Raw genomic sequence first — 19,675 nt, 5'->3', positions numbered from 1 at the left:
GGAGGTGGAGAAAATCCCGTGGTTTGTACCTGTAGTTAATTTGGTTACCTGTAACTCTTAGCAAACTATTAAATTAGTTCTTGTACTACTTCAAATTAGTTCATATGCTGTCTTCTTGTAACTATGACCTACGTACTTTTTAAAAGTTTTTAATTTAGTGATGGATTATTAATACATACTAATATCATTAATGAAAATGTCATATGGATTCAGTGTTATATTTTGATTGTGCTAATATTCACTTTAGATGTCACGCATCTGAAGCATTTGATATGAAAAAAAAAAATTATAAAATTAATTATAATAATAAAAAATTTAACCTAAAATTTGATTTTTTTTTTTTTTTAAAAAAAAGGCATTTCACCTGCGGATTAAGTGTTTGTTTTATTTTATATTTTTAATTTTTAAAAAAATTAAATTTTTTACACATCAAATATCATATCTTTAAATATGTGGCATTAATATAGATACTGATTTAATTTAAATATTATATGCGTTCAACTTGAATACATGTATCACTTCCATTAAAAGTATCAGCGTGCATTAATAGTTAAAGATTAAATCAAAAATTGTTTAAAAGCACAAAAATTAAAATTACAAAAACAAATAATATAATAATTAATTTGAACGTTTTAAAATAATATAAACTAATTTAAGAACAATTTATTCTAAAATTCAAAAGTTAAAGCAAAAATTTGTGTCTTAATGTTATTAACTACATTTCTCTTCACTTTATCCATGCATAAGTTGATATCCCAAAAGCAGCAATTGATCTCTTTCCTTAAATCCCTTCCCTTACAATTTGCATTCCAAGATTACAAGAACTACGGCTATTTCTCTAAAGATTGTAGAGAGTTTATTGGTTGTGATGAAGACTATTATTTTTCTTTCCCAATCTCCCTTTGTATATCCAAGATAATAGATATTCAAGAGAGGTCTTTTCTCTTCTAAATTTTATTAAAAATTTATAACAAATATTTTGTAGCACCCGGGAAAAAAAAAAAAAAAAAAAAAAGGGGGGGGGGGGGGGGGGGGGGGGGGGGGGGGGCCACGTCAGCAGCCACGTCAGCAGTCCCGGCTAACCGGAGTCTGCCACGTGGCAAGACCGCGTCACTCCGAAAGCAGCCACGTTGGCGATCCGCGTGGGTGCGATCCGACGGCCCAGATCAATCGCGCGATCGGACGGCCCAGATTCAATAAAAAACGAACGGCCCAGATTAAAACGAAATGAACGGCTGTGATCAAAAGGCAAGGGGTTATAAATAGAACCCCCACACCAGACCACAAACCCTAGCTGCCCGCCGCTCGCCGGAGAAGACGAACCAGAGGCCGACCGCCGCCACCCGCCGCCGCACCGGGGAAATTTCCGACCGCCGATCGAGGTAAATTTCATACCCCCGACTCGTTTTTCCCCGCTGATTCCTCCTATGGCCAAATTGAGGCCGAAATCCCAGCCAAACGGCCGGAATACGCGGCCGAAACCCAGCGGCGCCGCCGCGCCCCCTCTCGGTTTTTGCCTCCGACGAGGTCCTTCCCGGCCTCCGTTCGATGCAATTTTTATATCACCGTGATCACCATTCTTTTCTCTACAGGTTGACCGTAGCCGAATCACCAAAACACGAACCTCGCCGGAGAGCCGCCGTACCCGAGAGCGCCGCCGCCGGTAAGCTCCGCTTTTCCGTGATTTTTTGGCCCACCGAGGGCCCTAGGGTTGTTTTCTGACAAGGACCAATGCGAGTGTGGCCGAAAACAGCCAACCCGAGGCGACTTACCGCCGCCAGCGGCGGCGCCGTCGCCGGAGCACGGCGGAGCCGCCGTGCCGGAGTTGCGATTTGGGCCGAAAGAGACCATGGGCCTAATTTGGATTTTTTTTGGAACACGTGCAGGTACTGTTAGTGTGTTTCAGTTCCCCGGGAAAAAATCAGGGAAAATTAGGGACGGCCTGCAGGCGCACTGTGAATCGTATTCGGATCCCGAAAACAAGTAAGGACCCCTCACCCTATTTCCTATCACGGTATTAAAGTTCAAAATGATAAAACGGTATTTCTTGAATTAACGAATGTGTGAAATTGCTTAAGGTGGCTAATGGAGCCCGAGTCTAGTGTGATTGGTGATTTACTGTTATTTAGCCTGTTTACAGCTTTAAATGCAAAATGAGGTTTGATGTGTTCATTTTACAGATTTGTGTGCATATACTACGTTTTTATTAATCATGGGTTGAATGACTGAAAAACTGATACTGTATGTTGTCTGTTCGGCATGAATTACTGTTTTGCTTGTTTGTATGTGAATTGATGATGCTGACTGAGGAAAAGGAAAATGAAAGATTGTGTAGACTGATAATTGTATTATGGGAGTCAGCCTAACTAGATATCCTGGGAGATGGTGGACGGACCAGGTCCGTAGGGAACCCTACCGGGATTGTGGTCTCACATGCCGGACGGGGTATGAAGATCTTATGGTTTTGGCGCCCATACCGGACGGGGTATGGGGACGGCCCGTTTCACCCTCATACCGGACGGGGTATTGAGGTTGATGGTTTTGGCGCCCATACCGGACGGGGTATGGGGACGGCCCGTTTCACCCTCATACCGGACGGGGTATTGAGGTTGATGGTTTTGGCGCCCATACCGGACGGGGTATGGGGACGGCCCGTTTCACCCTCATACCGGACGGGGTATTGAGGTTCATGATTTTGGCGCCCATACCGGACGGGGTCTGGGGACGGCCCTGGAAACTGATTATGAATGTTAAAGGTTAACGGGTAGCGGAACCCCTATGGACCCCCACGGATACTAGTAGGCTGGTAAATGAGAAAAAGATATGTTGTACAATGATTGAATTACAAGAGGCGTGATAAGTGTTATGTTTTACAGCTTATATTATTCAATGATTATGATAATGTTATTGTTTTTCTTATATTGTTTTCATAAATTCCACCGAGGTAAGTGGATGGTAAAGGTTTTCATGTTAATAAACGAGTTTATTGTAAATTATGCTCCATTGGTCTTTTTGTATTTTTCTACCCACCTTTACCTCCGTGACGGTGAGATATCGTGATGTTCTTACTGGGCTAGTGTAGCTCACTCCTTATTTAACCATTTCAGATCAGGAAGACATGGTTCCCGAGCCCGTTCCGCAGGAGGACGACGAAGGGGATGCCTAGAGACTCTGTAGTCATCTCATAGTTTTATTTTCGAGTTTCTCTCTTAGTTAGTTTAATCTTTTATATTTTAAGTACGTTTTTGGTTTTTCGTGTAAGGGATGTTAACTGAAATTTTGATCTCGCTTCCGCATTTGATATATTTAAATACTCATTTCATTTTAATATTTCCGGGGCCGTTACATATTTAATCTCAAATTATGATTCACTGTTTATGTAATAAGATCATAGATCTAGATCCAAGATTCAAACTAAATATTTATTATTTCCTCAATAAGATTCATATCAAATATTTAAAACCTCTAACTCGTTCACATAGGAAGAGTGATTCTCAAAAAATATTTTTCCAATTCATTTTACACTTATTTTATTATATAGAAGATGAATCATCTAATCATATACGAGACACATGAAAGAAGGAATATAGTATTAAGTCATAACTTAAACTAACAATATGTCACTCAAAAAGTAGTGTTTACTATTTTGTATTGTTTATATTTATTAGAATAAGTACTCTTGAATTCCTTTTAACACGAATTATAATCAAACCCTCAAAGTCGCCAAGATAATATAATTCTTGTGTTATATTACTTGAATGAAGATGCAAAATAATTGAGTTTCAACCTCTATCAACTTAAATTAAATAACAAAAACAAATAGAATAATTACAAGAAATTATGTAATAAAAAATTATGTTTAAATAATGTTCTATCCAAAATAATATAAAGGATGACAAATAAAGGTAAAAACAAACCACAAAAGCAAGAGTCTTACATTAATAGTAGATTATGTTGCACTCTTAGTGTATAAAGCACGTAATGTGGTACTGCTGTAAGCCAAGCTGTTGACGGTATCATGAGCCAATCTGAAGCGGAAGAAAAAATACGATATACTTTATTGTTAAATCTATCTTTTATAGAAGATTTAACAATTTATGGATTGGTTGTCACATTAGTGTTTTTATTTGCGAATCTTTTTGTTTAATCCTACAAATTTGAAATTTATATATTTTTTTTCTTATTTTATGGATTGGGACTTGCTCCTTGCTTTTTCGAATTATATCAAGATTTCACTCGTACAGTTATTTATTCGTTAAGACCATAATCCACGGAATGACTAATTTGAGGATGAGGAATTAGCACACTAACTCACTTTCTTCCTTCTCCCCTCTTATTTTTAGTCCAATGAAAATCTTTTTATTTGTTTTATGGAGTGTTGTAAAATAAAAATAAAAAAAGTATTTTGAAATCGACATGACGTAACTTGAGTTAATGCTTCATTTCATCAGTATCATTTCTCGTTTAAACCCTTAATGCTCAATAAATTAATAATAAAAATGTTGTCCACTATTGATATGCATATTTAGTCACTCTTATATTTAAAATATAAATAGGATTAACATAAACAATTAAAACATGTGCATAAATAAAATTAAAAAGTAAAAATTTATGTGCATAAATACATATTCATCTTAGTGCAATCAAAAGTAGAGTTTCGTTTTCTAACAATTAAGCACTTTACATTAGATTTTTTTTCTTCTTACCATTTATTTATTTTCTGTTTACTGACCTATTCTTTTTCTTTTTTAGGATACTTGATTATCTGTAACTTCTTTTTTATCAATACTTTTTTTGGTGTTTATTATTTTATATAAAAAAAAAAACAGTTTTAGATTACCTTTTAATATTTTCTTATGATTTAACATAATTAGTATATCTAAAAGATTTTTTTTTGATGTTTTCCTAATGAATTACGATATACTTTATCATATCAGAAAAATTATGTATAATTTTTTATGGTTTTTTTGCTTTTGAATACTTTTTTTACCCCTATTTTACAATTTTTAAAAGCAAGGAAGAAGCATAAGTCTTCTTCTTTGACCTTTCCCAATCTTAATGAAATAACAAAATAATTCATCTAAAATGTCGTCTATAACATTTAGGAAAATATTTGTTGATCGAGCTGGTTAAGAAAATTAACTTAGATTTGGATAGAAATGAGTTGGGTGAGACTAAATGGTTAAATAGTTTTTTTCATTTTTTTTTTTTAAATTTTTGGGCTAGATGCTTATTTGCATGTGACGAATTAGGCATCTTTTATGACTTTAAATAAATAAATAAAAATTATATTTACCATGTTTGCTAATTGTAGAAGTTAAGTATTATCCGATCTAAATTGAAAAATTAATTAGATTGACAAGTTCGGTTTGAACCTAATCGGAAAGTTTTTGAACTGAAATTTCAATTATATATGAGTTCAGTCTTAATTTTTTAATATTAAAAATTAAAATAAATATATAAATAATAGTTTGTATATTATATATTATATAAATAAAATATTTAAATAACAAATGTAAAAAATTAAATCTTTAAATAAATTTCAGTTCATTTTGTTTCAAGACTAAACTCAAATTTTTTGATCTGGTCTCATCTGAATCCAAGTTCCACTTTGATTTTGGTCCAATTACAAATTGATGCTCACCACTAACTAATGAGCTGTAGAAGTTAATAAACTTACATAAAATCAACTAAAATTAATTTATTCAATTTTTAACCAAAATTTGTGCAGTGTTCTCTTTTATTTATTTTATTTTCTTCTTCTTCTTATATTCTTATTTAATCTTTAAATTAAAAAAGGAGATTCCACACGGCGTCGTATTCTGTTTCGCCTTGATTTTCTCTCTCTTAGCTTTTGGGATAAAACCAGTATCCCCGCAAACGGAGAAGCCTGCGGCTACTAGAGAGCACGAGTAGCAGAGAGCATAATCGAAAATGGAGAAGTACTTTGGAAACGCTTACAGGGGCGACCCAGGAGTTCCTCATGCCGACGCGGACCGGTTCGTGAACATATGGATCGGGTCGGCTGCTTTCTCTGTTCTTACATGGATCAATCCCTACATGTGGCAACTTTCTAATCAATTCAAGTATTTCCTTTCTCTCTCGTTCAATCTAAAAGAGGGTTTTGAGTGTCCTTAATTGTTTCTTCTTGGTAGCTTTAATATATTCCCTCATCTTTTTCTACCTGGTTTATGCCAAGAATTTTTGTCGTCGCTTCTGATAATACAAGTCAGTGACAGTGTATTATTCAGTTTATTTAATGGGGAGTCATTGTAATTCGTGTAAATAGACGTATAAATTGTTTTTGGTTTAATGGTTATTCAGAGAAAGGGGGCTCTGTTCTAGAATTGATGCTAATTAATTCCTTAAGATTGCTTACCTGCAAGCATTGATAAAAGCAGGCGGATCATTTTCGCCGGGGTATAGGAAACTAATGCAATTTGATATCTTGTAGGATGCATAAGTTTGTCATACTATAATGAAAAAGAAATAAATGATGAGTTGATTAGGACGATGCATTTTCTTCACTGATTTATTTTTTAGCTAGTCATTGATAAGATAATTTCCTTGAGAAAATTTAGTCGTAACTGGTGTATACTCAGTCCAATACTTCCTTAAGCTAGTCGAATAATATTTCAAACGAAGAAAATAACACCCATTGGGGCAGCTGTAAGTGCTAGGTTTTCAATCTCTTCTTTCTCATGCTTGTTTAGTTAGTATTGCAACCACTGTGGGTGAATTAATCAGTATACTGCCCAGTTCATGGCATCATTCTCTGGCTAGCTTTATACCAAAAGCTGTAGGGAATTTATCTGTCTTTAGGGAACAAAAATTTCTTTCATCAATACTTCCGATTATTTTCAAATGGAGCTACTGAACTTCATTATCATTTCTAGGGTTTCCCTTCAAATATTTTTTAATTTGAATTTCTTTTATTGCTATGTAATGCATGTTTCGGTTCAATCCTGTGTTTAACCTTGACGGAACATGCTAAAGTAGAATGAATAATGTCAATGTAGATGCAAATTTTTTTGGCTTTGATAACTAAAGACATAAGGGACTTGTGCGAAGAACCTCATGATACTTTACTTTCACATACATGATATCTGATGTGTGAAGAACCATTTGGTTCCTTTAATTATCAGTTCAGAAATGGTACTCCTCGTTGAGTTTAAGAAACTTGTTGAGCTATATTTCCCTACTTTGACGTACCTCTACTCCTTATTGGATGTGAGACATCTCATTATGCATTCAGGGAATGCTAAAAGGAACAAAATTAGCTTACAGAACTTACAGCTTGGAGTTAATCTATTATAACAATTTAGACAAATTACTATTTTAGTCCTTGAACTACAAATCATGTCACTACTGTGTCCCAATAAACTTATAAATTTATTCAAATATGTGATTTTCAATGAAATATTTTGTAGAAAGAACAAAATCTCTTTTTGTTGTGTTAGATGTGAATTAGGACTGCGAACTTGGAAAAGAAAATCTAAAAAGATGGTTATTGTCGGCATGTCTTCTTTTTTTAAGTTTCATGGTTATAATTTAAATGGAAGAAATTGATTGTATTATCAACTTTCATTTGCACTTGCTGTAACTCTAGAGACTAGATCTAGATAGAAAGTTTTAAAAACCAAAAAATAAACAAAATATAGATAATGCATAAAGAACTTCCACTCTCTGTTTAATTTTCATGATTCTGTAGAAAAGAATCCAAACAACTGCATATTTGAGGATCAGATTATAATGGAAAGAAATGCTTTTAGGATTCAACTATAAATGGGTCGGAGCTCAAAGGTTACAATTATAATGTACCCTAACAATTGTATATTTTTCTTCTACCATCCCTAAAGTTCTAAACTTGAATTTAGATAGGCCTGCTCTGGGACCTGTTGGAGCTTCCATGAAATCTTGAAAAAAAGTGACAATTTTTTTTTTTAAAGTTATGAATTCTAAATTTAAAATACAGAATTTATGTTGGTCAATCAGATTGCTTTCGCTTCTCACAGCTAAGCAAAATATCTTGATTTAAGTAGATCTTGCTGTTGCCACTTCCTAGCTTGATTTTGTAGGTTGCCAGTATTTGTATTTCAATGAGAAATTTATTGGTAGTTTTGCTGATAGTTGGTGTTGTGAGAAGCCAGGAAGTTAATGCTCTTTCGTTCTTGAATGCACTTGTACCTTCTTCTTTGCTATATTTTGCAGGAATAGATTCTGCTTTTTAACCTAATGTTTGTAAAGTTTATATTTGCAGTTGGCATGACAAAGCAATGTTATTTGAGCAGCATCACTGGAAGAAGGCAAGGGCAAAGAACCAGCCATATAAATTCAAGGTTTGTTGCTTAAAACTTTTGAATCCCAAAATTGTACTATTCCATTACTTGCTGTTTGGTTATGCTAGATGGAAGAAATATATGCTCATCTTTATTTTGTTGTACTCTTTAACAGTGGAATGAGTACATGGACAAGGACCACCGAGACTCGTATTACTTTAACTGGCCTGTCTACTTCCCTTAGGTTCTCCTACATAAGAAAGGTCCATGCTATGAATGTTGTCCGCAGAAGTATTACATTCTCCCCTTTTCTTTCTTGGCTGTCTTCCTCTCTTTTCGGTTCTGATGAATTTGAAGCTGTTTCATTAATTGAATACTTTTTTGGTATTTTTTTTCTTATGATGGAAATTCAATATCTTATCCTGTGAAAGATTAAAAAAAAAACCAATGAATATAGAAACAACAGGAGGTGATGGGTTAGTTGATAATTTTATGGCAGGTTCTATTTCTCTACCAATAGCACAGTCGGATTGTTATTAGGGCTTGAAGTACATTTCTATATATGCTTCTGTCCTACATAAGGAACTTGAGTATAAATTTTTGCTAGCTAATTGCTTGGCTCAAAAAAGTTATTAAGCTAGTAGCTGAGTAGGGAATTACAAATGGGATTGTTGGACGATTCAGTCAAGCAACTGTATTATACCGAGTGATATTGGATCTTATGGGACTTTCTAGTATGATTTGTGGTTTTAATAAAATATGTTTAGTACCTTAGTACCTTAAAACTATTGATATTAATGGTTTATCTATGTGATAATGATATTTTGGGAGTCAGACTATTTCCCTCAGTTGACTCCAAAAGGATTATTAAACTAGTAGCTGGGTAATGGTATTAATAAAGCATGCATCAAGTTCCTGCCACGATCTCGGATCTTGTAAGACCTACAATTGTGATTTGGATATTGTAGGATCTTCAAATGTGATTATGGTTTTCCCTTAGTATCTTAAACTATTGATTATTTGCATGAGTTAGTGTATATTTTTAGTATTTTATGTAGGAATATTTTAAGAGACTTTACAGGAATACTTTTGGGAAACTAAACTTTAGGGATGAAAATTATCATAAAAAAAATCATGTGGAATCATGAGAAATACAAGAATGGAAGCATACCTTGATCTATAGAGCATACTATTATGCATGGATTTGGACTTTTGATTTTCTAAATTGATAAATAAAAGATTTTTCTTTATAGAAAACACGAAAGAATTTTCTATGACTCTCATTCTCTCTTGCTAATGATGAGATTGTAAACAAGTCCTCTCTCATTTAAAATTTAAGGAGTATAACCACTTTTAGCTTTCCAAATTTTCTAATTTTTATTTTGGGTCATCATAAGATTTAAAAGTTGAACTCTTGATATCTAAACATAATTAATTCTATACTTGACGTCATTGAATCTACACCTTAAAACTTTATTTTGATCACTCTTAATTAGACTTAATTCTTTATGATTATTATATAATGTACAATTACTATTAAATATATGTAGGTCTACTAATATAATAGTAGATTATATTCTGTAGCACCCGGAAAGGAGGAGAAAAAAAAAAAAAAAAAAAAAAAAAAAAAAAGGGGCGGCCACGTCAGCAGCCACGTCAGCAGGCCCGGTCAGCAGTCCCGGCCAACCAGGGCCTGCCACGTGGCAAGACCGCGTCACTCCAAAAGGAGCCACGCTGGCGATCCGCGTGGGTGCGATCCGACGGCCCAGATCAATCACGCGATCGGACGGCCCAGATTCAATCGCACGGACGGCCCAGATTCAATCAAAAACGAACGGCCCAGATTAAAAGAAAATGAACGGCTGTGATCAAAAGGCAAGGGGTTATAAATAGAACCTCCACACCAGACCACAAACCCTAGCCGCCAGCCGCTCGCCGGAGAAGACGAACCAGAGGCCGACCGCCGCCACCCGCCGCCACTCGCCGCCGCACCGGGGAAATTTCCGACCGCCGATCGAGGTAAATTTCATACCCCCGACTCGTTTTTCCCCACTGATTCCTCCTATGGCCAAATCGAAGCCGAAATCCCGGCCAAACGGCCGGAATACGCGGCCGAAGCCCAGCGGCACCGCCGCGCCCCCTCTCGGTTTTTGCCTCCGACGAGGCCCTTCCCGGCCTCCGTTCTATGCAATTTTTATATCACCGTGATCACCATTCTTTTCTCTACAGGTTGACCGAAGCCAAATCACCAAAACACAAACTTCGCCGGAGAGTCGCCGTACCCGAGAGCGCCGCCGCCGGTAAGCTCCGTTTTTCCGTGATTTTTTGGCCCCCCGAGGGCCCTAGGGTTGTTTTCTGACAAGGACCAATGCGAGTGTGGCCGAATTCGGCCAAAAACGGCCGAAAACAGTCAACCCGAGGCGACTCGCCGCTGCCAGCGGCGGCGCCGTCGCCGGAGCACGGCGGAGCCGCCGTGCCGGAGTTGCGATTTGGGCCGAAAGAGGCCCTGGGCCTAATTTGGATTTTTTTTGGAACCCGTGCAGGTACTGTGAGCGTGTTTCAGTTCCCCGGGAAAAATTCAGGGGAAAATTAGGGACAGCCTGCAGGCGCACTGTGAATCGTATTCGGATCCCGAAAACAAGTAAGGACCCCTCACCCTATTTCCTATCACGGTATTAAAGTTCAAAATGATAAAACAGTATTTCTTGAATTAACGCATGTGTGAAATTGCTTAAGGTTGCTAATGGAGCCCGAGTCTAGTGTGATTGATGATTTACTGTTATTTGGCCTGTTTACAGCTTTAAATGCAAAATGAGGTTTGATGTGTTCATTTTACAGATTTGTGTGCATGCACTACGTTTTTATTAATTATGGGTTGAATGACTGAAAAACTGATACTGTATGTTGTCTGTTTGGTATAAATTACGATTTGCTTGTTTAAATGTGAATTGATGATGCTGATTGGGGAAAAGGAAAAATGAAAGATTGTGTAAACTGATAATTGTATTATGGGGGTCAGCCTGACTAGATATCCTGGGAGATGGTGGACGGACCGGGTCCGTAGGGAACCCTACCGGGATTGTGGTCTCACATGCCGGACGGGGTATGGAGATTTTATGGTTTTGGCGCCCATACCGGACGGGGTATGGGGACGGCCCGTTTCACCCTCATACCGGACGGGGTATTGAGGTTTATGGTTTTGGCGCCCATACCGGACGGGGTATGGGGACGGCCCGTTTCACCCTCATACCGGACGGGGTATTGAGGTTCATGGTTTTGGCGCCCATACCGGACGGGGTATGGGGACGGCCCTGGAAACTGATTATGAATGTTAAAGGTTAACGGGTAGCGGAACCCCTATGGACCCCCACGGATACTAGTAGGCTGGTAAATGAGAAAAAGATATGTTGTAAAATGATTGAATTACAAGAGGCGTGATAAGTGTTATGTTTTACAGCTTAGATTATTCAATGATTATGATAATGTTATTGTTTTTCTCATATTGTTTTCATAAATTCCACCAAGGTAAGTGGATGGTCAAAGTTTTATTATTGATAAAAGGTTTTGTTGTTAATAAACGAGTTTATTGTAAATTATGCTCCATTGGTCTTTTTGTGGTTTTTTACCCACCTTTATCTCCGTGACGGTGAGATATCGTGATGTTCTTACTGGGCTAGTGTAGCTCACTCCTTAATTAACCATTTCAGATCAGGAAGACATGGTTCCCGAGCCCGTTCCGCAGGAGGACGACGAAGGGGATGCCTAGAGACTCTGTAGTCATACGCATAGTTTTATTTTCGAGTTTCTTTCTTAGTTAGTTTAATCTTTTATATTTTAAGTACGTTTTTGGTTTTTCGTGTAAGGGATGTTAAATGAAATTTTGATCTCGCTTCCGCATTCGATATATTTAAATACTCATTTCATTTTAATATTTTCCGGGGCCGTTACAGTTGGTATCAGAGCCGCATTTCCTCGGACCCATCCCTTACACTATAGTCCTTTAAAGAAATACTCACCGATTGGTCGTTACTCAACCATTCCTTGTAAATGCAGGTACACAGAAATGAGGAGAGGAAGGCCCCCACTAAACCGAGCGGCCCAAGATAATTCGCTTCGGGAGGATTTGGACAGATTATATGAGATGGTGGAAGCTCTCGTAGCTGCTCAGCGAAGGCAAGAGGAGAGAAGGGAGTTACCCGGACCTCCTCCGCTAGCGCAGGTTGAGCCCCCGTTACAGCAGGCTGATCCCGAGCCACCCCGGCAGGAGCCTGTTCCTCCACAGTACCACCCGGCACCACAGCCGCGGTACGACCCGGTACCACAGCCACGGTACCAACAGGTACCGCCACAGCACATTCCAGTGCCCCCACCCCATCAGCAGGCGCCACCACAGGGTCCCCCAGTTCACCCTCAGCCGGCCCCAGTTCCTTTACCTCGGGACCCCGCTCCCTCCTTGATCGACCCTGGCTTCATAGAGAGGTACAGGAGACTGAACCCTTCTACTTTTTCGGGGGAATCCTCTTTTGAAGAGGCCCAATACTGGTTGGCGGAGACTGAGCGAGCCTTTGAGACCTTGGGAGTAATTCCTGAGCAGAGGGCTGCCATTGCCTCCTACATGCTGGTAGGGGAAGCAGTACGCTGGTGGGAGCTCAAGCGGGCCACCCTGCCTGTACCAGTTACTTGGGAGCAGTTCCTAGCGGCTTTCCATGCGGAGTATCTCCCTAAGCACATCCAACATTTAAAGGAAATTGAATTTGCTCAGTTGGTCCAGGGTAATATGACAGTGTCGGAGTATGCCCGCAAGTTCCTGGAGCTGGGCCGACATGCCCCGGAGACATTGTTGGATGAGGGCCGAAAGGCCAGGAAATTCCAGTGGGGTCTCCGCCCGGCGATCAGACAGCACTTGTTGGTGATGGAGCTCGAGACATATTCGGCAGTCCTGGCAAAGGCGCAGATCATAGAAAGGAGCTTCGACACCCGCCCTCAGCTAGCGGGAAGTTCCCGACCTTCAGCCCCGCTCCGCAGGCCAGGCCCTTCCATGCCGGTCCAACCCAGCAAGAGACCCAGGCCTGCCGCTCAGGGCCCTCCTCAGGCTATGGGGGCAGCTCGTGGGAAGATCTGCCAGTACTGCGGCAGGGATCATGGGGACCGACCCTGCTACCGCCTCAACAACACCTGTCGCATATGCGGCAGTACCCAGCACTATGCGAGGGAGTGTCCTAGGAACCAGAATCAAGGGAGGCCTCCAATCCAGGGCAGAGTTTACAACCTTACCCAGAAGGATGCCGATGCAGACCCGGACGTGGTACATGGTATGTATACTATCTCTGGCCACATTGCTCATATTTTGTTTGATACTGGTGCATCACATTCTTTTATTTCACATGTTCTTGCTTCCAAAATTTGTGTACCACCTGATAGACTTGATTCATTATTGTTTGTATCTACCGCTGGGGGGGAGACATTATTAGGAGAGGTTGTCTACAGGGCATGTGCCGTGGAGATAGCAGATAGGAAATTGAGGGTAGACCTGATAGGGTTAGACACAGGGGATTTTGATGTAATCCTAGGAATGGATTGGCTGGCGGCGTATCACGCCACCATAGACTGCTTTAATAAAAAGATTGTATTTAATCCTCCCAACGAGGAACCATTCACAAGTTAATAAAATTATTCGGTACTGATTCTCCCTAATGACAAATTCTTTTCTTCTTAATTCCCAGTGCGTTGATATTGTATTTTCCCTAACTAGGTAAACCCAAGAAGGAAGTTTGTATCCAAGAGATTCCAGTAGTCCGAGACTTTCCAGACGTATTTCCGGATGAACTGCCCGGTCTACCAGGGGACAGAGAGGTCGAGTTCACCATAGACTTACAGCCAGGAACCCAACCCATCTCGGTAGCTCCTTACCGAATGAGCCGCATCGAGATGGAAGAGCTAAGGAAACAAATCACTGAGCTACAAAACAGTGGCTTCATTAGACACAGCATTTCCCCATGGGGTGCCGGGGTTACTTTTGCAAAGAAAGGAGATGGAACGTTGAGACTGTGTATTGATTATAGAAGGATAAACAAGGTAACAATTAAAAACAAGTACCCTCTCCCCCGGATTGATGACCTTTTCGATCAGTTGCAGGGTGCACAGGTCTTTTCTAAAATAGATCTACGATCAGGTTACCATCAGGTAAAAGTGAGAGCAGAAGACATCCCCAAGACGGCATTCCGAACCAGGTACGGACACTATGAGTTCCTGGTTATGCCGTTTGGGCTAACCAACGCCCCGGCCATCTTTATGGATCTAATGAACAGAATCTTCAGAGAGTTCTTGGATAAATTTGTCATCGTGTTCATCGATGATATCTTAGTCTACTCAAAAAGTAGAGAAGAACATGCTCATCATCTTGCCCAAGTCCTCCAGGTACTCAGGGAAAAGAAGTTGTATGCAAAGTTGAGCAAGTGTGGATTTTGGCTCGAGCAAACCGCCTTCCTAGGACATGTTATATCGAAGGAAGGGGTGTCGGTGAACCCCGAAAAGGTTGAAGCGGTACTTGGTTGGGAAAGGCTGACAACAGTTAAGGAAATTCGCAGTTTCCTAGGGATGGCGGGTTATTACCGCCGGTTTGTCGAAGGGTTCTCCAGTCTAGCGGCCCCTCTAACCCGACTCACAAAGAAGAATGCAAAGTTTGATTGGAATGAGAACTGCGAAAGGAGTTTTTCAGAGTTGAAGAAGCGACTGACTACTGCACCCGTGCTGGCTCTACCGAGTGGATCAGGAGGGTATACAGTTTATAGTGATGCCTCCTATCTGGGCCTGGGTTGTGTCCTGATGCAGCATGGAAAGGTTATAGCATATGGGTCTAGACAGCTAAAGAATCATGAGAAGAACTATCCTACCCATGATTTGGAGCTTGCCGCAATCATACACGCCTTGAAAATCTGGCGCCATTATTTGTATGGAGAGACCTTTCAGATCTACACCGATCATAAGAGCTTGAAGCACATCTTCACTCAGAAGGATCTCAACATGCGTCAGAGAAGGTGGATGGAACTCCTCAAGGACTATGATTGTGACATCCTATACCATCCAGGTAAGGGCAACGTAGTAGCCGATGCCCTCAGTAGGAAGAGTGCAGACACCCTAGCCCATCTGATGGTTTCGGAATGCAGGTCCATTGGGGCTACGCAGCAGGTTCGACTGCAAGATCTGAAGAGGGCCACATGTTTGAGCCACCTAGCAGTCCAACCCGAGCTAATCCAAAGAATAAAGGAAGCCCAGTCAATCGACTCCGCCCTAGTAAACCGCAAGAAGGATGCAGAACAGGGAGTGAACTCAGAATTTCAGATCTCTGCCGACGGATTGATTCGTTTCAAGGACAGAATGTGTGTCCCAGACGACAATGAATTAAAAAGAGACATCATGACAGAGTCCCATAGTTCAAGGTTCGCCATGCATCCAGGAAGTACAAAAATGTACCAAACTATGCGACCCCGATTCTGGTGGAATGGGATGAAGAGAGATATAGCCGACTTTGTATCTAAGTGCTTGGTATGTCAGCAGGTCAAAGCAGAACATCAACGCCCAGGGGGGTTGCTTCAGCCTTTACCGATTCCAGAATGGAAGTGGGAACACATCACCATGGACTTCGTATCGGGACTACCCAAGGCACGATCGGGACACGATGCCATATGGGTAATTGTTGACCGACTCACTAAGTCTTCCCACTTCCTGGCCATCAGAATGACTGATTCGTTGGACAAGTTGGCAAGAATGTATGTCCGGGAAATAGTCAGACTGCATGGGGTCCCAGTAACAGTGGTATCCGACAGGGATCCCAGATTCACTTCTCGGTTTTGGAATAGTTTCCAGCAAGCTATGGGAACAAAGCTGTCCCTCAGTACTGCCTTCCACCCCCAAACCCCCAAACCGATGGACAATCAGAGAGGACAATCCGTACGCTGGAGGATATGCTCCGAGCTTGTGTCCTTGACTCCGGAGGCCATTGGGACGACCATCTACCCCTGATAGAGTTTGCCTACAACAACAGTTACCAAGCAAGCATCGGCATGGCCCCATACGAGGCGCTTTACGGGCGTCCGTGCAGGTCACCGATTTGTTGGGAGGAAGTGGGCGATAGAAGATTGTTTGGCCCGGATTTAGTGGAAGAAACCACGTCCAAGATAGTTAAGATCAAGAAGAACATCCAGACAGCTCAGAGTAGGCAAAAGAGCTATGCTGATACCCAAAGGAGGGACCTGGCCTTTGAGAAAGGTGACCGGGTGTTTCTTAAAGTCACCCCCTTCAAGGGAATTAGTAGGTTCGGCAGAAGGGGAAAATTAAACCCCAGATACATTGGACCCTTTGAAATCTTAGACAAGATTGGTACCACCGCCTACAGACTTGCACTGCCCCCTGAGCTCTCCCGGGTTCACAATGTGTTTCATGTATCTATGCTGCGCAAGTACAATCCGGACCCTTCTCATGTCGTGGCTCATGAACCGCTCTCACTCCGAGAGGACTTGTCTTATGAAGAAGTACCGGTCAGTATCACGGACCGAGAAAGCAGAATACTCCGTAACCGGGAAATATCATTTGTAAAAGTCTTGTGGCAGAACCACACGCCTAGGGAGGCGACTTGGGAGCTGGAATCAGAATTTAGGGCCCAATATCCTCATCTGTTTGATCAAGAGTAATGAGGCAAATTTGGGGACCAAATTTCTTTATGGGGGGGAGAGTTGTAGCACCCGGAAAGGAGGAGAAAAAAAAAAAAAAAAAAAAAAAAAAAAAAAAGGTCGGCCACGTCAGCAGCCACGTCAGCAGGCCCGGTCAGCAGTCCCGGCCAACCAGGGCCTGCCACGTGGCAAGACCGCGTCACTCCAAAAGGAGCCACGCTGGCGATCCGCGTGGGTGCGATCCGACGGCCCAGATCAATCACGCGATCGGACGGCCCAGATTCAATCGCACGGACGGCCCAGATTCAATCAAAAACGAACGGCCCAGATTAAAAGAAAATGAACGGCTGTGATCAAAAGGCAAGGGGTTATAAATAGAACCTCCACACCAGACCACAAACCCTAGCCGCCAGCCGCTCGCCGGAGAAGACGAACCAGAGGCCGACCGCCGCCACCCGCCGCCACTCGCCGCCGCACCGGGGAAATTTCCGACCGCCGATCGAGGTAAATTTCATACCCCCGACTTGTTTTTCCCCACTGATTCCTCCTATGGCCAAATCGAAGCCGAAATCCCGGCCAAACGGCCGGAATACGCGGCCGAAGCCCAGCGGCACCGCCGCGCCCCCTCTCGGTTTTTGCCTCCGACGAGGCCCTTCCCGGCCTCCGTTCGATGCAATTTTTATATCACCGTGATCACCATTCTTTTCTCTACAGGTTGACCGAAGCCAAATCACCAAAACACAAACTTCGCCGGAGAGTCGCCGTACCCGAGAGCGCCGCCGCCGGTAAGCTCCGTTTTTCCGTGATTTTTTGGCCCCCCGAGGGCCCTAGGGTTGTTTTCTGACAAGGACCAATGCGAGTGTGGCCGAATTCGGCCAAAAACGGCCGAAAACAGTCAACCCGAGGCGACTCGCCGCTGCCAGCGGCGGCGCCGTCGCCGGAGCACGGCGGAGCCGCCGTGCCGGAGTTGCGATTTGGGCCGAAAGAGGCCCTGGGCCTAATTTGGATTTTTTTTGGAACCCGTGCAGGTACTGTGAGCGTGTTTCAGTTCCCCGGGAAAAATTCAGGGGAAAATTAGGGACAGCCTGCAGGCGCACTGTGAATCGTATTCGGATCCCGAAAACAAGTAAGGACCCCTCACCCTATTTCCTATCACGGTATTAAAGTTCAAAATGATAAAACAGTATTTCTTGAATTAACGCATGTGTGAAATTGCTTAAGGTTGCTAATGGAGCCCGAGTCTAGTGTGATTGATGATTTACTGTTATTTGGCCTGTTTACAGCTTTAAATGCAAAATGAGGTTTGATGTGTTCATTTTACAGATTTGTGTGCATGCACTACGTTTTTATTAATTATGGGTTGAATGACTGAAAAACTGATACTGTATGTTGTCTGTTTGGTATAAATTACGATTTGCTTGTTTAAATGTGAATTGATGATGCTGATTGGGGAAAAGGAAAAATGAAAGATTGTGTAAACTGATAATTGTATTATGGGGGTCAGCCTGACTAGATATCCTGGGAGATGGTGGACGGACCGGGTCCGTAGGGAACCCTACCGGGATTGTGGTCTCACATGCCGGACGGGGTATGGAGATCTTATGGTTTTGGCGCCCATACCGGACGGGGTATGGGGACGGCCCGTTTCACCCTCATACCGGACGGGGTATTGAGGTTTATGGTTTTGGCGCCCATACCGGACGGGGTATGGGGACGGCCCGTTTCACTCTCATACCGGACGGGGTATTGAGGTTCATGGTTTTGGCGCCCATACCGGACGGGGTATGGGGACGGCCCTGGAAACTGATTATGAATGTTAAAGGTTAACGGGTAGCGGAACCCCTATGGACCCCCACGGATACTAGTAGGCTGGTAAATGAGAAAAAGATATGTTGTAAAATGATTGAATTACAAGAGGCGTGATAAGTGTTATGTTTTACAGCTTAGATTATTCAATGATTATGATAATGTTATTGTTTTTCTCATATTGTTTTCATAAATTCCACCAAGGTAAGTGGATGGTCAAAGTTTTATTATTGATAAAAGGTTTTGTTGTTAATAAACGAGTTTATTGTAAATTATGCTCCATTGGTCTTTTTGTGGTTTTTTACCCACCTTTATCTCCGTGACGGTGAGATATCGTGATGTTCTTACTGGGCTAGTGTAGCTCACTCCTTAATTAACCATTTCAGATCAGGAAGACATGGTTCCCGAGCCCGTTCCGCAGGAGGACGACGAAGGGGATGCCTAGAGACTCTGTAGTCATACGCATAGTTTTATTTTCGAGTTTCTTTCTTAGTTAGTTTAATCTTTTATATTTTAAGTACGTTTTTGGTTTTTCGTGTAAGGGATGTTAAATGAAATTTTGATCTCGCTTCCGCATTCGATATATTTAAATACTCATTTCATTTTAATATTTTCCGGGGCCGTTACATATTCAACAATCTTCCACTTGTGTCATATATATATCACTTCATAATTATAATCCATAGCATAACCATATAAGTTCAAGAATTTGTTATTATTAATCTAAGTATCTTCAATCAATTCAACCCATCAATTATATCAACATAAGATCAAAGTGGTTTATATAAGAGATAAAACTATCAACGGTCACGTATATTAATATGATGAATGACATGAATCAAATATGATCGTGTAGCATGACAATTACATTTAACATGCTTATTTCTAATAGGTACAATTTTACTTTTAAGTGAATTTGAA

General features: G+C 41.2%; 2 protein-coding genes across 5 annotated transcripts; both read left to right on the top strand.

Annotated features, from left to right (window-relative positions):
• Positions 1 to 5,839: 5,839 nt before the first annotated feature.
• Positions 5,840 to 8,666, top strand: LOC110814212 (actin T1-like protein). The gene is made up of 3 exons (XM_022041605.2): positions 5,840 to 6,086; positions 8,261 to 8,339; positions 8,455 to 8,666. Exons 1-3 carry the CDS (start codon positions 5,935 to 5,937, stop codon positions 8,521 to 8,523), a joined length of 300 nt encoding a protein of 99 aa, XP_021897297.1. The 5' UTR covers positions 5,840 to 5,934; the 3' UTR covers positions 8,524 to 8,666.
• A 248-nt stretch (positions 8,667 to 8,914) lies between these two features.
• On the top strand, positions 8,915 to 19,362 carry LOC148240422 (uncharacterized). 4 transcript variants are annotated; one of them, XM_088209148.1, is made up of 3 exons: positions 8,915 to 10,298; positions 10,509 to 10,579; positions 10,823 to 13,952. In XM_088209148.1, the coding sequence occupies exon 3, from the start codon at positions 12,145 to 12,147 to the stop codon at positions 13,942 to 13,944; it is 1,800 nt and encodes a 599-aa protein (XP_088065274.1). In that variant the 5' UTR covers positions 8,915 to 10,298; positions 10,509 to 10,579; positions 10,823 to 12,144; the 3' UTR covers positions 13,945 to 13,952. The 4 variants fall into 4 exon arrangements, with proteins under 4 accessions (XP_088065274.1, XP_088065275.1, XP_088065270.1 ...); XM_088209149.1 differs by adding an exon at positions 19,141 to 19,362 and having other exon boundaries at positions 8,915 to 13,591; XM_088209144.1 differs by having other exon boundaries at positions 10,509 to 13,952.
• The last annotated feature ends 313 nt before the right edge of the window (positions 19,363 to 19,675 follow it).

The sequence above is a fragment of the Carica papaya genome, chromosome 8 (genome assembly GCF_054855325.1).
Source record: "Carica papaya isolate Zhongbai chromosome 8, ASM5485532v1, whole genome shotgun sequence".
NCBI lineage: Eukaryota > Viridiplantae > Streptophyta > Magnoliopsida > Brassicales > Caricaceae > Carica > Carica papaya.
The sequence above is the reverse complement of the archived record's forward strand: the minus strand, read 5'-3'. Positions and strand labels throughout refer to the sequence as shown.